We start from the raw sequence: 20,394 nt of genomic DNA, 5'->3' as shown, positions 1-20,394 counted from the left end.
AGATAGATTTATTTTCATACATATACAATTCTTGTATTTACACTACATTAGAGTTTTCATGTATTGTTAAATGAATGCTCAATTATTACTGTAGCGTGGAATACATTTTTATAGATAAACTAATTTATCGATAAACCATTGAGAAAAAAAACTTTTTCAAAAATATTATTTGAAATTTTAGCAACGATTTAGCCACAATTTATAATAACATTTTCCGTAATAACGCAGAGAAGCGCACAATATCGAGCTAACCTAAGTATGATGATGCATGGTTGAAATTGAAAACTCCAAAAAATGTGGAACGCTTCACGATTTTGCGTGTCATCCTTGCGCAGGGGCCATGCTAATCTTCTCTGTATCGTTCCAATTTTAGTATATGTACTGCCGAAGCAAGTACAACGGAGTAGGGAGCTCAGGCATCTTATATAGTGATCGAGGTCTTTTTCCTGCCACTTGCGGGTACCGTTTTATTCGTTTAGTCAGACTCCTAGCGGCTTGTACGAGAAGTATGAATCGGGAGTTCACGCACACGTTTCAAAAGGACTGCCGCATTATTTCATTCTATTTGAGGTTTAAATTTTATCCATTTAATTTTTTTAAGGAACATATCTCGAAAGTTAATTTTTCAGTCGATGAAACGATGACAAGCTGCTTCGAAATATTTTTTTATCTGATAATTCCTTGAATGATTATTATCTAAGTAACCCCGTGCCTAAAATGTTTGCGCTTTTGTAAGTCATCATAAAGTGATGTATCTATTCGAAAACTCCTTGGCTCAAAATTTATAGATTCAAAACTATTTATCATTTACGACTTAACACTGTTATTCTCAAAGTGTTATAACAATCGGTTTCTCGTTTCATTTGCTTTGATGCATTGCAGTCTGGGCATATGTATACAATCGGTTACGAGCTCTCGACGTCAAAAATACAACAGCAGTAGCATAGGTAAATGTGTATGCGATCTCGCGCGACGCATCTCATTCAGAAGCGCAGCGCACGGCACGCGCGTGTGAAATTGGAGTGTTACGATACATACAATGTATGACATAACAGCGACCGGTGGTTTCACGCATTTTTCGCGCGCGCGTGCAGTCATATACCTACCCCCTGATCCGCGATGGGGGTAATCGTAACTCAAGCGCTGAAAGTTTTTTTTTTCTTTCTGCATCGCTCGCACGATGCCTTGCGTGCCCTCGTACAGCAGTAGCAGGGGTGCACATTATCATCGAGTCGAGGGCCACCACGCAGTTACTTCATTCAAAAATAATTTCACGACGTTTTAGCACATAAATAATATCGTCAGCTCCGAGGGAAGAAAGTGAAATTAAACGAAACAAAGTGAGTACAAAATGTATATACAATGCTTACTGTATATAATCGCGCTCAAAGAGATATACGGATAGCTGCGCGCGGGGTAAGCCGAGCGTAGATAGCAGAGAAATAGAAATCAATTGGCGAATGGAGCCGTTAATCTGCGCGAGAGCTTCTGGTGTATATTACACACGTACACACTGCACACATAGCAGCCCGGCATCGGCGCACTGCAGACGTATAGCCTTTGCATCACGCGGGCGTGCGTACTCATACACATACACACAGACACACAGAGTGAGTACGTTTATACATATAGCTAGTAGAACGCTGCGCGCGCGACTGAGTGGTTATTTAGGTAAGAGCCGCAAGTACAGAGCGTTTACCTCTATCTCTCTTTCTCTCTCTCTCTCTTACTTCTTATATCCCTCGGGTCGTGATGCACGGCTTAGCTTGCTGGCGTTTATACGTGCTGCACTCCTGGAGTAGCAGCAGCAGCAGCAGCTCCTTTTTCTTATACCCCATACACGTATATATCTATATGATGATGCTGTATACGAATCAGAAGGCTCGAGCTCGTTTAGATGATTGCACGATCTTTACCCGAGAGTATTGAATTTTTTTCCTTCTTCTTCTTTTTTCTTTTTCATCAACATAATAGCGCTCGGATCCTATATATGCGCGTGGCGCGAGTTATACCTTATAAACTCTACATGAGACTATAAGTGGAAACAAATTTGAGATATTTTTTCCCACGTCGAAAAAGACAATGACTCGATAAGATAACAAAAAAAAATAATAAAAGTCGAACAAATACAATAACGCAGAACGCGTGAAAATCCAATCGTTTCCAAAAGATATAATATATATTATATGCGGCTGCGTGTGCGCGCAAGCATATATAACACCCGGCTGATGTATCTGGTATCAGCGCGAGCGCACACACACACGCCATTCATTACACGCATTGGTAACAGCCGCATGACTTTCCCATGAAGCAAATTCGGTAATCAGATCATCCCCAACGACGTTGCTCTGTTTTTTATGTCCTCTCTCTCTCTCTCTCTCGCTCGTATAAGGTTCATTGTCACTTTTTGACCCCCCTCCTGCGCCTATTACGTGCACAACTACAGCTCGACGTTATGTCATTTTTCCACTGACTTGCGATGCCTGCGCGCGCTGCCACGCCACACACGGTGTATGCGGCATTAGATGGCATTGTTTCGAGCCAAGTAGCCGCACCACTGCTGCTGTCGTTGCTGCTGCTTGGTTCGATTAATTTTTGTCCATTCGTTTCGGAGCGAGCACTCGACGAAATTTCACTTTTTGATTCTCGAGCGGAGATTCACGCGTGCGTGCAGCAGCCTCGTACGTACACAAAAATTAAAGCCAACGTTTCAAAGTATCCATTACGCACAAGATAGCAGTAAAGCAGTAGCAGCAGTAGCAGCAGTACACCCTCGTGCGGTCGTCGTTCTCTTCACGTACGCGCACGGCGGCGGCGGCATAGTGTCACATCCCTTGCATCATCGCTCGTCCTTTCATTCGTCTAATCCATAATTATATGCCAACGACACGCGCAACGCGTGTCTCTTTGCTTTTCGACGATCTGCTGCTGCTGCTGCTGCTGCTGTTGTTACTTCTACAGATTCGTATAATGTAACAACGGCTCGTTTGTACAGTGGGTTAAAAGTATCGCGCCAAACATAATCTCTTTTCTACGTGCGTTATAAATTTCGCCTCGAGCCCTGCACGTTCGGATGCACATATAATAGGGTTTGGTCAGGTTTTCTCGCTCGTATAGTATTTGCCAGCTGACACATAAAGAGATATGTAGAGTTTGAGAGATGCTCGCCATGCTCGAGGATCCAAAATACTTCAACGCAGTTTGTGTGTGCGCTTTAATATCTAAGTGGGATGGCTCGAGTGTACAAATGCCCACTTGGTTATGCGCTGTCATTTGCACTTCGTGAGAAGATTTTTAATCCACCGTGGGATGTATGTAATAAATGAGAGATAAGGATGGCTCGTCTTTACGTGCATTAGCACACTCTAAGCGATGTTTTTCTTAGGGCTCAAACAATTCACGAAATTGACAACTTGGCACTTATATTATGTGTGATGTACATAATTCAATCTTTTAGAATTATCAATTTACAGACGATAAAATATTATAATTATGTTTTTTTTATCAAAATGACATCACACAATATTATACGAGCCATGGTATCAATATTTTATAATTATAATTATTTTTAACAATTATAAACAATGTATTATATTTTACAAACTGTAGTCAAGACTTTCCTTATCCGTTGACATACAGATAGTAAAGAGAGCTCGATGCTCTTTCAGGTCCCTGTTAAAAGTCTCTATATCGCACCTTGTCTGCGATAAGTATAATGTATTTCAAAATTCTTACGAAAACTCGTAACGCATATGCTCGGGCGAAGCGAAGAAAAGTAATTCGCCAAAGAGTTTTTACTCTCGGGTTCATTTTCCCTCTTACTTACTCGTGTGTGCGGCCACTCGGCCGCGTCCATATACGGCTCTCGGTCTGACGTTCGGTTTCGGGGGTAAGTGCCTTATATAGCAGCTCGCATTCACACACACACATACATACAGCCGTCATGCATAATACAAGGGCGCGTGCACAAGAGTATAAGAGAGTGACGGATCACTTTTGGCTGGCGCGCTCGCTTGCTTAGGATACTTAGGGGATTGTCGCGCTAATGCTATATATTGTATACAGTTGCCTCTTTCAGTGCCATCGCATATTTATACCACTCTCGCGACTGAGAGAGACCCGAACGTTCTATAGAAAACGAAGTAGAGAGAGAGAGCTTAAAGCCTGAGCCAGATCGTCGTTCCGTGGCCCTTTTGATTTATCGTGCCGCGACTGACGCGTTTGCTTTTGCCATTGTTTCTCGTCGAGTGCTGCTACGCTCTCTTTCTCTCTCTCTCGAAGCTATTAAGCCCTGAGTGCGTTCCATAATTATAATTAGAAAAAATGAGGATCACTCGTTGATTCATCGAGCGTACTCTCTCTCTCCTCTCTTTCTCTCGAAAATAAGAAAAGTTGAATAAAAAGGATTGCGCTCGATCGATCCAAACCCGTTAGCCAAGTGATTCTGGCATGTGTCCATGGAACGACGACGACGACGACGACGCCGCCGCCAACGCCGTCGCCGCATAGTATCAGCTCGGCCAAGCGGAAGTCCTTGGAGATCGACGCTCACGCAAACTAGACGCCTCGGCTTGCGAGCGAAGCTTATCTCGGGGCCCTCAATCCGTTCCTCTGTATGATATATCGCGCTTATACGAACTCGAAGCTGTCGTCCATCCATCCGAACTCCGCTGCGGGTTGTTCACACATCGTTACGGATCGACCGTAGATTATATACAGCCGCGAATCTAGCTAATGATCGCTCCATACATACTCATAATTAGTGTGATGGCCTATACACAGTCAGTCCGCATTGGTCGCGTTTGGGGCTTAATTTCTCACACCTATAGATGTATGTTTAAAAATACTTTGAATGACTCACGCGCGCTGTTTTTCAGCTAACGGATGATAGCAGCCTACATATATAGAGAATATTTTTTTACTCGCTGTCATTAAACATATACGTGACTGGCTTAATGACTTAACGATCCACAATCACGACATTTTCAATTTAAATGAACAGTTACACTTGACGTCGCTCATACGAATCAACCAAAAATGTTTCGAAAAGTTGTATTTTTGATCGTCATTGGATGCGCCATTGTTTTGGTAAGTTATTGAATATTTTTGTTTTTTACCTTGAAATCTGCACAAGTAGAAAAATATTTGATACAATATCGAAATTATTGCAGGCAAGTCCGAGTCCTAAATTAGATAGCGATGAAAAGGTAAGCTTCGATGAAATTTTTTCGAGTCTTCGACGCAAATGCATCAAAAAATATTCAAATAACATTTTTATAGGTTGAACATGCAGAAAAGCCATCGCTGGGCCAAAGACTTTCGGGTTGGTGGCAGGATTTCAAAGCCAGAACTAAAAATTTGGGCGAAAAAGTGAAGAACAAGGTTGTCAAAATTTACGAGAGAGTATCCGGTAAAGAGGCCCAAAAATCCCGAGAGCAAGTTAAAAAGCTCGAGGACGATTTGAACAGAGTCGACCAACAATACAAAGCTATACTCGCGGAACAGGCCGCGAAAGTCGAAGCTTTGAGGGCCAAGCTCGAAGACGATAACCAAAAGCTCGTCGCGGAAGTGAGACGACAACACGAGCGAGAGTTGGCTCAGAAGGAGAGAGAACTCGAGAAGACGCGCGACGAGATACGTACAAAAGTCAACAGAATCATCGGAGAGTATCAAGGCATTTATACCGCAGCTGATAAAATCGTACGCCAGAAATATCAACGACACTCGAGCAGAGTTTAATTTACAGTGTGTAATGCATCGTTCATGTACTTTATTTGTATTTTTATCAAATTTAATAAAAGTCTGAACTAAATTAAAATTGTTTTACCCAATTTAATCTACCCATGATGACATTAAAAAGAAATGCTGATAATTCATTTAACGATACATTTTGAGAGCATACTATATCTTTGGATAGATAACGAAAGTCAATTTCAATCTGCGTTTCGAAAGAAAACTGCGAGTGATTTTTTCCATAAAATATGAATATTATTTTGACATATTTTGAAGTTTAAGTTAAAGTGTACCGCGGTACAATATTCAATGCCGATCGCGAACATTCGGCAATAACTTATTTGTCGAAAATAAAAGTAATGACAGAGTGTGCGTCATTGTGCACTTATTTTATTACCTTGTCACGAATTCCAAGGAATATAAGTATCTGCATTAGATATGGAAATCGTTAGTTGTTACAAGACATAATTGCATTGAACATTGATTGAACAATGGCTAAGGTCATGTCTAGCAAATTTTTAATTTTACTCCTCGTAGGATTTTCCGTCGCTTTTGTAAGTAGAAAAATGTAAATATTAATTTTATATTATACAAATAGTCATGATCGTATTTTTTATAGGCGTACGCGAATCCAGAACCATTCCCTGAAGATGAAACCTCTCCAGTAAGTTAATTCGTTTAACACATCACTTTTTTAATGAAACGCATTTTTTATCAATTAATCATTGCTGCGCAGGTCGCTCAAAAGTTACCTCTGCGTGAACGAATGAGCCGATGGTGGTCGAAATTCAAAAACGACGCCAAGGAGAGCGCCAACGAGATACGCGAGAAAATCGTTCATTTTTGGGACAGAGTCACGGGCAAGGAGGCCGAGATCGCCAAGGAACAGTTGGAAGAGTTGGAAAATCGCGTGAAGGAAATCGACCAAACCTACAAGACGCAGCTCTCGACGAAAGTCACCGAGATCGAGAACTTGAAGAAGGTCGTGGCCGAGCGCGAGGATGACGCCGAAAAACAATCGGAATTGGAAGCATCGTTAAAAGCCCAGATTGAGGAACTGAAAAAGCTGCGAGAGGGAGCCGAAGACAGATTGACCGAGGTGAATCAACTGTACCATAAATTACTCGCGAATCTGAAGAAAAAGTCCGAGAAGAAGGAGGAGAAGGAAAAAATGAAGGACTCTGAGAGGGAGAGGAAGGTGCAAGAGGAGAGGGCTCGTAGAGCCGAAGAGCGCAGACAGAAGGAAGAAAGAAGATTAAGACACGAGGAGAGACATCATCGACTTCATTAAAAATGTTTTTGATTTGCTTCGATTCGTCGCAATAAAGTGAACGATTAAAAGAAAAAAATTGATTTATCACTATTCACGCCAGACTTACACACTCAGCTCTGAATGTACGCGAGTAGTAATCTTGAAAAGTTTCACTCCCTCGATGCTCCCGAATGTACATTACGCAACCGTATGTAGTAGTCTATATACTCACACACACACACGCACACGCAAACTGAGAAAGGGAGTGTACACGACGACGAAAGCAATCACGTGTACCACGAGGTTGCACTCCTAATTACGCTTCTCTGTCAACAAGTCGCCTCTCCTCTTGTGTCGTCTAGGCTTCTAGGCCCCCTCCCCCTAACTCTGCAGGCTTAATTAATTCTCTAACTTGACGACTACCCCTCGTGTATATACGTGGCGTATTACGTGCAACGTCCAAGCGCATCAGCTGCGTGGCGTATGTTTTTGAACGAAATTGCACAGTTTCTTAGTCTCAAAAAAGTACGTATAAATGCACCGAGAGAGAAAAACAAATTTATCATTTCGATGCCTTTTTTCATGTCTATTCGATGTCGCCATTAGATTATTCAAAAAATTCCATTTATTTATTTCTATCATTCAGCTGAGCAAAGCGAAGTCTTACTATTGTTAAAACAAAACGGCCTTGTGAACACGATATCTCAATAACCGTTCAACCGATTGCGTCCAAATTTTTATGATGCCTTTTTAGCGACCCGAACATGTGCTGCGTGAATTTTATCATCCATTAACGTCGTCAGAAATGTGTTCAGAATTGCGCTTAAATCAATCTGATGCTCTAGATCGAGTTGGAAGCACTTAAACGAAAAAATGCAAAGGACAAATAAAGATTTAAAATGCGTTAAGAGGTTACGTAGCTTTGAAAAGGCAGACATTTTTTTTTCGAAAAATTATATTTTAAAAACCAAAAGTTTAAGCAATTTGAAATTTTCACACAATAAAGTTTATCTATTAGATAAGCTGCAAACAAAATTTTAGATAAAAATTTTCAAAATTGTTGATTTTCCATAAGTTTCACTCGGTCATCCTGTTATCCTGCGGTAGGCAGGATATTTCATGACTTCACATTCTGAATTTTTTTAGCTTTCACCAATTCCTTAAATTTTTAATATCTACTCTCACGACTTGTTGTAGCAGGATCAAAAAAGTTCAATTTTCTTATTACCATATATTCCGAGTTGTTTATTTTAGTTTTTGCTAAATATACATTCAAATAATATTACAATTTTCTATGACAATACAATAATATTACAATTTCTATAACAATGAATAATACAAGACATAAAAAGTACTGGAAATACATTTATCGTTATCACGAGGTTTGACCAGCAGCCGCCAAGCAGATATTGCACAAATCTTGGTTGTTCAGTTTTTTCAAGATTATTTCGCAGCACTCTATCGACAGCCGTTTGTGTATCAACTCGTAGAACGGATCCAATGCCCAGCGTCGAAAAAATCCTCGCGATAGTTTTTCGCACAGATGCAAAATACAATTCTCATAAGGTCTCGGTGGAATATAATAACACATTTTAATGTTATTCGCGAAAACGAAGTAGTCCATATATGTGAGTAGTTTATCCTCTTCTTCGGGCCGCAACTGGATTAGATCGTAGAGCGACAGACTAGAATTTATCTTAATTTTCTTCGCTGTGCTCGTGAACTCCTCGTCGTCGTACCAACATCTTTCAAGATCCGGCAACTTCTCAAAGAAACCGTGTTTAGCGAAAAATTTCATGATCGTCAAGGCGTCGCTTCGGCTAAAATCGTATCCTCTTTCCTCAAGATGCTCGGCGACGGCCAGGACACCAGACGCTGCTCTCATTTTACGATCCCCACTACAATACGGCCATTTTGGATCAATTAATGTTGGGAAAACGCATTTAGACAAATCAGCGCCATGATTCAAGAGTACGTCGACGGTATTGGGCAAAAGATTCGCCACGGCCAACTGCAACGGTGTGTTACCATCATTGTCCTCGGCGTTGACCTGCACCATCTGATTGATATCGTCGCAGATCTTGAATAGAATCTTTGCCGATTTGTCGTCTCGGTCTTTGTTGCAGATAACGTGTAAAAGAGTCGATCCCTCGCTGTTGACTAAATTCACGTTCGCACCTCTTCTTAGTAGTAATTCGGCCTTCTTCTCGTTGCAATTGAGCAAAGCCAAATTCAACGGTGTTTCGCCGCGATTGTTAAAAACATCGACTGGCACCGTCTTGTGAATGTCGTCACAAAGCTTGAAAAATTGCTCCAACAAGCCACCATCAAAGTATGTTTCGCAAAAAACGTGCAAAAGAGTCGATCCGTTAGAACTGTAGACCAAATTCGGATTGGCTCCTTTTCTCAGCAGCAATTCGGCCATCCTCATGTCGCCATATTCAAAAGCCAAGCGCAACGGTGTGTTACCCATCCAGTCCTGGGCATCGACCTGAACCGGTTGATACTTGTCACTGCTGAGCTCTAACAACATTTTTGCCAAGTCAACGCTGCCACTACGATCGGCGTAGTCCATCGCGCAAACATGGAGAAGAGGTGTCAATCCTGACGAATTGGTCGAGTTCGGATCAGCGCCGTGGCTCAACAATAATTTAGCCAAATCAATCCTGCGATCGTCCAAAGCCAAGTGTATCGGTGGATCAACTGATTTTTGCGCGTGGCAATTGGGATCTTGCCCGACCTTGAGAAATGCCTTGACGATGCTTCGGAAGCCGAACCTACAGGCCACGTGGAAATGCGTCCATTCATGTTCGTCTATGTAATTCGCCTCGTACCTGTTGTATACGTGACGAAAAAGGTCGCGAATCGTCAAATACCACTGGGTATTGAATCTAACCCCATGACGCACGTATAATGGGGGGTCTTCATCATCGGATTCGCTCTCATCTTTGAAGCCGGACAGTCTAGCCGCATGATGCAGTGGTGTGGTGCGACGCAATATTGGCTGGCCGTCTTCATCCAAGTCAGGCTCGTCTTTGTAGCCGCTGCTGATCACAAATTTGATAAATTCACTTCCACGACGATCGTTTCGTTCACCACGGATGATTAATATCATGGAAACCAAAAGAAGATGTTCAATTTCTTCCTTTCGAAAAATGTCCCGGAGATTATGAAGTTTGCAACTGTTATGCGACCAACCGTTGATTAAAGGATATAGTTGACCGAGAAATTCATGTCGCTCTATTTTGATGTTCCAATCGATCTTTTTTCGTAAGTTCTTTATTTGTTCTAATTTGGATTCTAATTCGAACGTGGCCATCGTTCTGCGCACTCACAAACACACACACACACACACACAATCAGTCGCTCACAATATAAAATGTGTATTTTTTATTGTTTTCGCACAAACTAGCTCTAGCTGCAATAGACGCAATATTTTATCGTTGTTCTCACTGCTGCGTTCAAACTTATACTGACTACGCTGACTACAAGCGCAGCTGGAGCTATGTAAAGAATCTACTAAAAAGTGAAAGTCAGTGTAGTTGGGGCCACATGTTTTGGGAGCTATGTAAAGTATCTACTGGAAAGAGAAAGTACAATGTAGTTAGGACCATATGTTTTGAGAAGTATGCAGCTATAATAGCTATAAAGCATATGAAATCTGACCGGGTATCGTTCGGTTCTTGTTCCGTCCTGGAGAATTATCAATTTTGATATAGCGATCATTCCAATAGTATATTACTGCCCTAGGCCGCGAAAAACAGAAAAGTCCCTTTTGCATGCTATAAAAAATGTAAACCAAATTTTAATGAGTATGTCATTCATACAGGCGCACTAAATAAGTAGTACAAAATAACTTAGCCAGTCTCGTGAGTCTCGTCAATGACTTTACAATCTTATATCTCTAATTTTTAAATTTTAAAAAAGTGACGGTTTGATTGTGACTCCCAAATAAACATGCTGGGATTGAGCATTGAATTACGATAGATGACATGCGAATTGAGAATTTTTAAACTTCTAATAACCGCAAGGAACTAAATGTCGACAATTTGGTCGTCTCTGGGTGCAAGCGATGCGCATATTCATGCATAGTCCAATGAAGGAAGCGTCGAATTTGAATTCTGCACCTTGGTGACAATCGCTCGTGTACACATACGCACGCGTAGAGAGAAATCCATTTATACGCGAATTCGAAACGCCCTGACTTGCCCTTGGTGTACACGACAATAGTACACGCACAATGGGCACACGATGCTCGTGATGCAGCGTATACACTGGGCACGACGACGACACTCACTGAGCAAGAAAGAAAGCGAGAGAAGGGAGAGCGTATCGAGAGCTCGATGATTGAGTCGGCCAGTCATGCGTAAATTAACGAATTTATTGTGTCGATCTCTTGGTTTGCGTGTCGCGCTGCAGCAGCAGCGTACGTCATGCGATGCGTGCTTCACGTGTTATATAGGTTTCATTTTAAATTTGCCATAAATTCGTTAGCAGCGCGCGATCAAGATGGCATCGAGTCACGCTCGATTCTTGCTTGGCTCTCGCGAGCAAAGATCGAGCGAGATTTCGTCTACATTATACAGAGGGGAGAAAAAAAGTCGCTCCTAGAGAGTCGTGAAGTGAAAAGCCCGCCCAATAATGCGAATTAGCGTAGTCGTGTGCGGCTTTTAAAAATCGCTTTATAAGCATAGATACATGCGGCACACTGTAGGTGGTGAAAGAATAAAGCTCGTTTGATATTCACACTCTCTTGCACACACGCACAGCGCAGTAATCTATAACTCATCTCGTCCTTCTTTTTCTTGCGTTCGTCAAATATACATCATACGAATATAGACCGGCGTGCACACAGCTATTAGATATTACAATGTCCCATTACTTACGAGTGGCTTGCTCACAATGAAATATATATTACATACGACGATGATTCAGACGGGCATCCATCGATGGTGCAGTCACAGTCGTAGTGCGTGCATATCGTTGCCTAGATTCAAATTTCTTACACGACACATTTCAGTGACGAGTTATGGAGCGTGCCAAGCACGCTATGGCGTGGGGCGGCTAAGTTAGGAATAAATATAAAAATTTTTTTTAATATTACTCGATTCAAAGGAAGCTTTTTTGAAGTACTTGATTTTAGAAGGCCGAAAAAATTCTCCGAAAAAATCGTCGGCCGGTTGGAATTTTAAATCATTCGAATATTGTAAGAACAGTGTATAAACAGATAAATCGGTGCTTTAATTGTAAACAATATGATCGTAAACAAATTTGACATATTTCCTCGACTTCCTAATCGTGTTGTATATTAAAATAAATTAATTTTACTGTTGCCCTTTCCGATCGAACAAGCCTGAATACGCAAAGATAAATTTTACTCATTCAGTTTCCGCGGTACTAAATAGAAGGATTCATCGTTTGATTCAGGCACCAAAATGGATAAAAGTGAGGAGAAATCCGAAGAAGTTACCTCGAAAAATAATTTAAATCAACATGATCTTGTTGATTCAGACGACAAAAAATGTGTTTGTGATATTTGTCAGGAGACGTTTACATTAGAATCAAGTATGAGAACACACCAAAACACAATTCACAATCAACAAAAAAATTACGAATGCGACAAGTGCGAAAAGAAATTCGAGTTCCGAAGTCATTTGAGTAGACACCAAATATCAGTACACAAAAGCACAAAAGATTCTGCATGCGATAGGTGCGAGAAAAAATTTGTAAAAAAATCGAGTTTGTTTACGCACCAAAAATTAGCACACAAAGACAACAACGATTTCACTTGCAACAAGTGCGAGAAGAAATTTGAAAATAAATCAACTTTACTCAAACACAAAAAAATTTTCCACGAAGTTTTCAAAAATTACTTATGTGAAATGTGCGTGAAAAGATTTGATACTAAACATAGATTGCTTTTACACATAAAGAAAGTACATGACAATCGTAAAGATTCCACTTGTGATAGTCGCGAGAAGAAAGTTAGAAAAAAATCAGATTTGATCAAACACCAAAAAACAGTCCATGAAGGTCGGAAAGATTACGCATGCGAAAAATGCGAGAGAAAATTTGGATATCGAAGCAATTTGATCAGACATAAAAAAGCAGTACACGAAGGTTGCAAAGATTTCGCATGCGATAAGTGCGACAAGAAATATGGACGAAAAAACGATTTGCTCATACACCGAAAAACTGTACACGAAGGTCGTAAAGATTATGCATGCAATAAATGCGAGAAGAAATTTGGACTTAAAACGCAATTGATTAGGCACCAAAAGACAGTTCACGAAGGTCGCAAAGATTTCGCATGCAGCAGGTGTGAGAAGAAATTTGGATTTAGAACCGATTTGTTTAGGCATCAAAAGATTGTACACGAAGGTTGCAAATATTTCGCATGTGACAAGTGTGAGAAGAAATTTGGGCGTGAATCGCAATTGCTCATCCACCAGAAGACAATACACGAAGGTCGCAAAGATTTCGCATGCGATGAGTGCGACAAGAAATATACACAAAAAAACGATTTGTTCAGGCACCAAAGGATGGTGCATGAAGGTCGTAAGGATTACGCATGTGATAGCTGCAGGAAGAAATTTGGACAAAAAAACGATTTGTTCAGGCACCAAAGATTAGTCCACGAAGGTCGTAAGGATTACGCATGTGATAGCTGCAGAAAGAAATTTGGACAGAAAAACGATTTGTTCAGGCACCAAAGGTTAGTCCACGAAGGTCGTAAGGATTACGCATGTGATAGCTGCAGTAAGAAATTTGGAGATCGAGGCCATTTGAACCAACATCAAAAAACAGTCCATGAAAATCGCAAAGACTTCGCTTGCGACAAGTGCGAGAAGAAATTTGGACGAAAATCAAATTTGCTAACCCACATAAAAACGGTACACTTCGGTTGCAAAGATTGCTTATGACTCAATCGCGAGAAGAAATGATGATTGACAGATGTTTTTTGAATTTCAATAAAAATGATGCCAGAAATTTGTATGTTACGTAAACTTCACGTGCTATAAACTATCATTACACCTTTGTTCACTGTCATGGTAGTGTTTTATTTTTGGCAACTTGATTTTTAAGCAACGATCAGTTCAGAGTTTTTTCACGTATCTTGGTTGGAACTGGATTTACGGTAAACCTCTTGTAATCGCAATTATGAATGGATCAAACTCGCGAACAAACTGATTATTTCTGCTAACAATGTAACAGCAGTGCATTCTTACCGAAAAAACCAACTTGGAAACCATTTAATAATTTAATTTAAACCGAAAAATGTTTTCTACATTTTTTCGAAATAAGTACAAGCTGTCATAATTGTTTTTTCATTTTTTTTTATTACTTTTATCAATAAAAGATTTTATATTGAAACTCTTCAAATTGCATGAGTGGCTAATAAAAGTTTGCGTAGGACGGCTCTTCTTCGAACCCGTCTCTACCCGAAATGGGAGATCGCCTAGTAGCGATTTTCCCAATTCTTATTTTTATCAATCCATAACTTGTTTTCTCGTTACGATTGTTTTTTACGACTTTCTCGCTACACCCTTACGAATTTTTCTTCTAATGCTGTAGTTTATACGCGAGCTTTTTAAATCCGATATCACGAGTCTCGAGAAATTAACAGTTTTCGAGTGCCCGCAAACTGTTTTATATTCGTATATTATATAACGTTAATACGTACGAAAGCAGTGCGCGCGCCCCAAGTCCAAGTTATACGGAAAGAGCGATGCATCATAATCAGGCGGTCAACTTCTCCTTTAGACTCGGGATACGCTGCAGCGTATACGTGTGTGCGTGCCCGAGCACATTTCTGCTGCGCGCGCCCGCTCAGGACCGAGTATGAGCCTTATTAGCTAATTAGTAATTTTAATCGGATGACGCACGCGCATCTCGGGAGATACAAGCAAAACCTCTTAGCACCGGACAATAGTTGCCGCGGAGTCTCGGGGTTATAATATATACGTATATGTATATATTCGAGAATGCTCTCCGAGGTCCAGCTCTCGGAGGCGGGCACGAGCTTTCAACCCTTGCAAGGAGCCGCGCGCGAAAGAGAAAAGGACAGTAATTGGCTACGATAATTAATTTAGGAAAAACTCTTCAGTTCTCGGGGCAAAAGCGAGAGAGAAAGAGAGTGGGACGGAGAGAGAGCAGGCCATTTTTCAAGCCTTAACTTAAATCGTATATATAAAAGCTCGGCTTTTTTGTCTCCAAAGTTACCTTCCTTTATTTCTCTCGAGCTCGCGCGCTCGAGACTCTGTCTGTATAGGTATGACGCACATTTTTCCACGCGCTCGCAAATTAAAGCTAAGAGAGACGGAAGCGAGAAAAAAAGCTTTTAAAGCGAGAGCGCACGTATATGTAAGTCGCGTATATCGATCAATATTTCGGCTAGATATCAATTTATATCGAGCTAGAGTGTGTGTGTACATCACGAGATTGCGCGCGTTGCTAATGTTGTCCTTGTATATAGCGCGTGCAAATGCACTACACACATCTACTCGCACAAGCAGAGCTAGCTGACTCGAATCGTCGAGTTGAAAAGTGGAAAAGGAGCTGAAAGTACGGGCGAATATCAACGTCGTCGTCGTCTCTTTCGCCGCCGCCGCCGCCGTCGCCGTTGCCGCCACCTCGACGACGTGAAGTGTGCGAGTTTCAGAAGTGCTTTCCCGTGTTCCTTAACGCGACCCGAGCCTGTCTCTCACTCGAATCTCGAATAAACAAAAAGAATAGTGACGACTAGCTGCTACTGCGATATATATCTACCTACTCTCCTTAATGTACATTATCGGTCAAGTCGCGTTGCCACTTGTCTTATTCGTTATACCACGTTCAGTGCAGATACCTATATACTGTGTGCGTGTACATTATGTAGAAGATAGACTAGGAAACGCTTCGATCACGTCGAGCTTTTCGAGTTTAAATATTTTCGAATCATAGGTGGGTTTACAAAACGAATTTATCCGATATGAAAACATGTAATGCAATTTCGGTGCGATTAATCGACTTTACTCGAGAGAGCGGGTCGACAGATCGCAGCGCAAGCTTTTGTTACGTGTGTATAAGTGACACTATAACGTATCAGATTATCACCTCGGCGCGCGGAACTAGCAAACAAAGACAGGGCCAGCCACATAGTATCGCCGCGTCGCCACCTAGCCATTTCGACCCAAAAAGGTCGAAACGATGCGTCTTCATTAAATAAGGAGGCGGAGCGGATATATACTACAACTCGAGCTCTCGCTCTGGTCTTGATTAAATTACCTATTCTCCTCTCGCCGGAGCAGGACTTTGCCTCGACTTTATTGAACGAGTGGCGCTGCTTTTTTCTTTTACTTTTAAAATTTACCTCCGCTAGGGAATTTTATTTTAAGGCTCTGCATATCGCTTTGCCAACGAGCTTCTTTGCGCACACGCAGGTATGATAATTAAATATAAGCAAATTGAAACGCGCTCGTGTTGCGATGTATAGGATTTTTCCGGTTCACAGAGAGATGAATGATGATTCAATTTTGCTGGGCACGGTAATACGTTATGTGTTTATGAAAAATTAAAGCCCTCGTTGTCAGTGAACGATGACTCTGTGTGGTGTAAAATAATAAATTGAATATGATGATAATTACTTTTAATGTTTCTCGTGAAATTCACAGAGGTGAGCAGCAGCGGTACTGCTTTAATATTTTCGAATGAAAGAAATGCAATTTCTACAAAGTGAATTGATAATCGATTATTTTGTAAAAAAATCGTATTCGATTCCTGACGTGTTTTTTTGGACATTTTCAATTCGTCTATAGTATCATTCTTTACGATGACAAAACTGCAATTAAACTCATTTAACGGCAATAAACGAGGAATTTTTTTTTAAAAGTTATTTAGATTTTAAACATTTATTCGGCACAATTTATAAAAAAAGTTTAAAAAATTTATTAAGAAAGTCATTTAACACAGAGGAAATGACACTTTCAGGCCACCAATATGAAACTATTATTTTCGCTTTTCTATAGTTCATTGAGCCTACCTATGTTTATGCACAATTGAAATTAACAACTCCAAAAAATGTGGAACGCTTCACGATTTTGCGTGTCATCCTTGCGCAGGGGCCATGCTAATCTTCTCTGTATCGTTCCAATTTTAGTATATGTACTGCCGAAGCAAGTACAACGGAGTAGGGGGCTCAGGCATCTTATATAGTGATCGAGGTCTTTTTCCTGCCACTTGCGGGTACCGTTTTATTCGTTTAGTCAGACTCCTAGTGGCTTGTACGAGAAGTATAAATCGGGAGTTTACGCACACGTTTCAAAAGGACCTGCGCAATAACTCATTTAATTTCAAATTTATTAATAAAACGAAAAATGTTTATAAAACAAAAATCAATATCCGATAGTAAAAATTTATCCAAAAATTAGTAGGTTACATTTTTTTACTCATACGAGGCAAGATTAGTAGCTTACAGGCATATAAAGGGTTAAACGTTTTTCTTTATGATTTTTCATCGTTAATATACTCATGCACTGATTCAGTGTCAAATAATTACCTGTTGAACAGGTAATACCAAATCATTTGATTTAACACAGTACGGAAGTGGTGTTGAAATTGATGTTAACGAAATCAACATGTCAAAAATAGAGGAATCGTTAAAACGATTAACTGTAGATAACAGTGAGGCTAAGTGTTTGTCAAAAAACGATATTGAATATGCAGTTGCATTCGAAAAAACTGTCCATGACGACGTGTACGTTGCGATGTATAGGATTTTTCTAATTCAAAAAAATAAAAAATGATTCAATGTTACTCGTTGAGATAATACATTTTGTTTTATAAAAAATTAAAACCCTCGTCAGCGAAAGACGAGTTTGTATAACGTAAAATAATAAATTGAATACGATGATAGTTACTTTTAAAGTTTCTCGTGAAATACAGAGCAGTAGCAGTTTGACTTTTCGTTTCCGAATGAAAGAATGACACTATGCTCGCTATACAGTCAACAGTGCTGATTGTGTGGCTGAATACTTGAAGGGGTTTTCTGTTCAACGAAGCTACGCTTATTCATAATATATAATAGGATATATAATATCCTTTTTTACAAGAATAAAACATTTTTATTTTGAATAATTTCATGCACCAATTTTTTAAATGATAACAATTGTCGATGTTTCAATTTTTAATTGTACCAGGTGTATTTGTCAAATATCAACATCTGTTTAAAGTCGATGCAATATTTAGTTCAACGTTCAGGAACACATTAACATAATTATTTTAACGTACGAACGTTTCCGTTTCGTTTGAACCTAAGTAACCTTTAAACGCGAACACACGCATGAATTTCCGGAATTGACAGTAACTAACACGTGCTCGCGCGTTCGAAGCCTCAAGCTATAATAAGAGAGAGAAAGAGAGATAGAGAGAGAAAGTGAAATAGAAGTAGCATATGTTTTTGAACGGAGGCTCATCACTTCCGCAGACTCCGACTACAAATTATTAATTTTTTTTTTTTTTTCAAAATATTAATTCAAATTATTAATTATTTTCAATTACACCAAAAATAAATATTATGTACGCGTTTGACTCTTGAAATATATTCAGTTGTCGTGATGATTATTTAAAACTCCACTTATTGATTTAAATCTCGAGCAGTCGATACTTTTTGATCGTATTAGGTCAATTCAAAATATAATAGATGATTTCGGACGTCAATAAAATAGAAAGCTATGTCTGTTGGACCACAAGGAAGCTACTAGCAGAAGGCCTTTCCTCCTATGCACAGGGCTTTAAGTTACACCAGTACAGTCCAAGTTGGTCGCATGTGCGTGTAACGTTGGTGTTGTTACGTGTGTTAAAAACGTTTTTTGTGCTTTGTAAAAAATGTCCAGTGCAATGGATTCGGACGTGCAGTCTACAAGTGTAAGGTATCTGATTCAAACACAGCTAAGAGTCATGTGACTCTTAGTACCTTTCGTCTTATGTATGATTGAATGTAAATAAACGTATCCATATCAGATAGAGGCAGACGGTTATACAGGATACAACGTACTGTAGTTCCGACATTTGTGTTGATTCAGGTTAGTTTAATAATGTTAATTTTGTAAATAATGTAAATAGTAAATGTTAAATAAATCCCACAGTTATTTTACTGCAACAACCACGTCGTGTCATTTAAATAACGCCCACGCTTACGCAAGTACTGTGGCTGCCGATTCGGTGGTCATTAACATTACATTCCCCATGAATCCTTCGGACGTAGCTTTTAAAAGAGGAAACGCTCAGTCTGCGATTTCAGTATCAAACGATGATGAAGATGCAACTGAAGATGATGCGTGTATAGTTACTATATCCTCGAATTCTAGCAATCGTCGTCGATCGTCTGATCCTTTCGAATACCGACCCCCCGTATCATGCAGTCAAGAGTGCAGGGACTGCTATCGCGTAAGTAAAATTCAGCATGAAATTCGCATATAAACTCGGCTTATCGTAAAAACGATTATATCAATTGTTTGTCCATTGATTTATAATAATTTTCAATTCTTTAGGACTACAAAAGGGAGATGGGGACGTGTCTGATTTTAATTCTGTTTACCTTTGTAATGGTTGCAATTTATTTTTCCATGTTCGATATAGTTTAGAAAATATTGACTGTTATTTCAAAGGTATGCTGAATTGTAATTTTTTTACATTAAAATTTATAAAAAAATCATAAGTTAATTAAAAAATTACTTTTAGGTACATTAAGTGTAAAGGTTCAAGACTATAAAATTGACTTTCGTAATGAATCTCATGAAGAATCAAAGACGTTGAATTTTCAAATTCAAACTCCTAATTCGACAATGAACTAGTATCTACTGTGTAATTATTAAATGTTTGTAAAATATTTTTTTATATAATAGGAAACATTAGAACTATTTGTATTGATAAAATTGTTGTACTATAACAATGGTTGTTGCTTTTTTCTCAAAAGTTTGATTTTCATTAATTTAAAAATTACTATCATTCGTTCATAATAGTTAAGAGATATTAAAAAAAAATTGTATGGAATAAAAGCATAATCCTAATATTGAGCAAATTTTTTTATAGTCGATTTGGAAGTTAATTAAATTTTTTAGAAGGTTTTGAATGATGAGACTATATAAATTCTGTTCTGTGTTGGTGTAGAAATGAAAAAACTGTCATCTTTTTTCAAAAAATAATTTGTATTTTCGTTACTGTATAAAAATAAAAATTGACACATTCACAAAACCTAGTACAATAATAATACAAAATTAATGCACAAACGTTACTTTACAAACATGGCCGTTAAACGAATACTTTTCCACCTTTGTGATCAACGTAAACAAAATTTTTCAAACATAACAAGAAAAAGCAGTTCTAAAAATAGCAAACAATCTCTCGCAAAATTGATACCGGCCCTCCGA

The 20,394-nt window shown here is 39.4% G+C and overlaps 3 protein-coding genes and 2 non-coding genes across 5 annotated transcripts in view; 3 read left to right on the top strand and 2 right to left on the bottom strand.

Moving 5' to 3' along the window:
- The window catches only part of LOC106656216, a 148,558-nt gene that overhangs the window by 122,033 nt on the left and 6,131 nt on the right, over positions 1–20,394 (top strand). The window lies entirely within an intron of this gene.
- On the bottom strand, positions 291–397 carry LOC111694485. Its single transcript, XR_002763647.1, has one exon. It is a non-coding gene; the product is annotated as a U6 spliceosomal RNA (small nuclear RNA).
- LOC106653104 lies at positions 5,014–5,779 on the top strand. The gene is made up of 3 exons (XM_023462786.1): positions 5,014–5,088; positions 5,172–5,207; positions 5,281–5,779. Exons 1-3 carry the CDS (start codon positions 5,038–5,040, stop codon positions 5,737–5,739), a joined length of 546 nt encoding a protein of 181 aa, XP_023318554.1. The 5' UTR covers positions 5,014–5,037; the 3' UTR covers positions 5,740–5,779.
- Positions 6,198–7,082, top strand: LOC106656196 (golgin subfamily A member 6-like protein 1). The gene is made up of 3 exons (XM_014376946.2): positions 6,198–6,287; positions 6,353–6,397; positions 6,470–7,082. The coding sequence occupies exons 1-3, from the start codon at positions 6,225–6,227 to the stop codon at positions 7,022–7,024; spliced, it is 663 nt and encodes a 220-aa protein (XP_014232432.1). The 5' UTR covers positions 6,198–6,224; the 3' UTR covers positions 7,025–7,082.
- On the bottom strand, positions 17,041–17,147 carry LOC111694489. The gene has a single exon (XR_002763651.1). It is a non-coding gene; the product is annotated as a U6 spliceosomal RNA (small nuclear RNA).

Source organism: Trichogramma pretiosum, unplaced genomic scaffold (genome assembly GCF_000599845.2).
Source record: "Trichogramma pretiosum strain Unisexual culture from Peru unplaced genomic scaffold, Tpre_2.0 scaffold1, whole genome shotgun sequence".
Lineage (NCBI taxonomy): Eukaryota > Metazoa > Arthropoda > Insecta > Hymenoptera > Trichogrammatidae > Trichogramma > Trichogramma pretiosum.
This window is presented reverse-complemented; position numbering and strand designations above follow the sequence as displayed.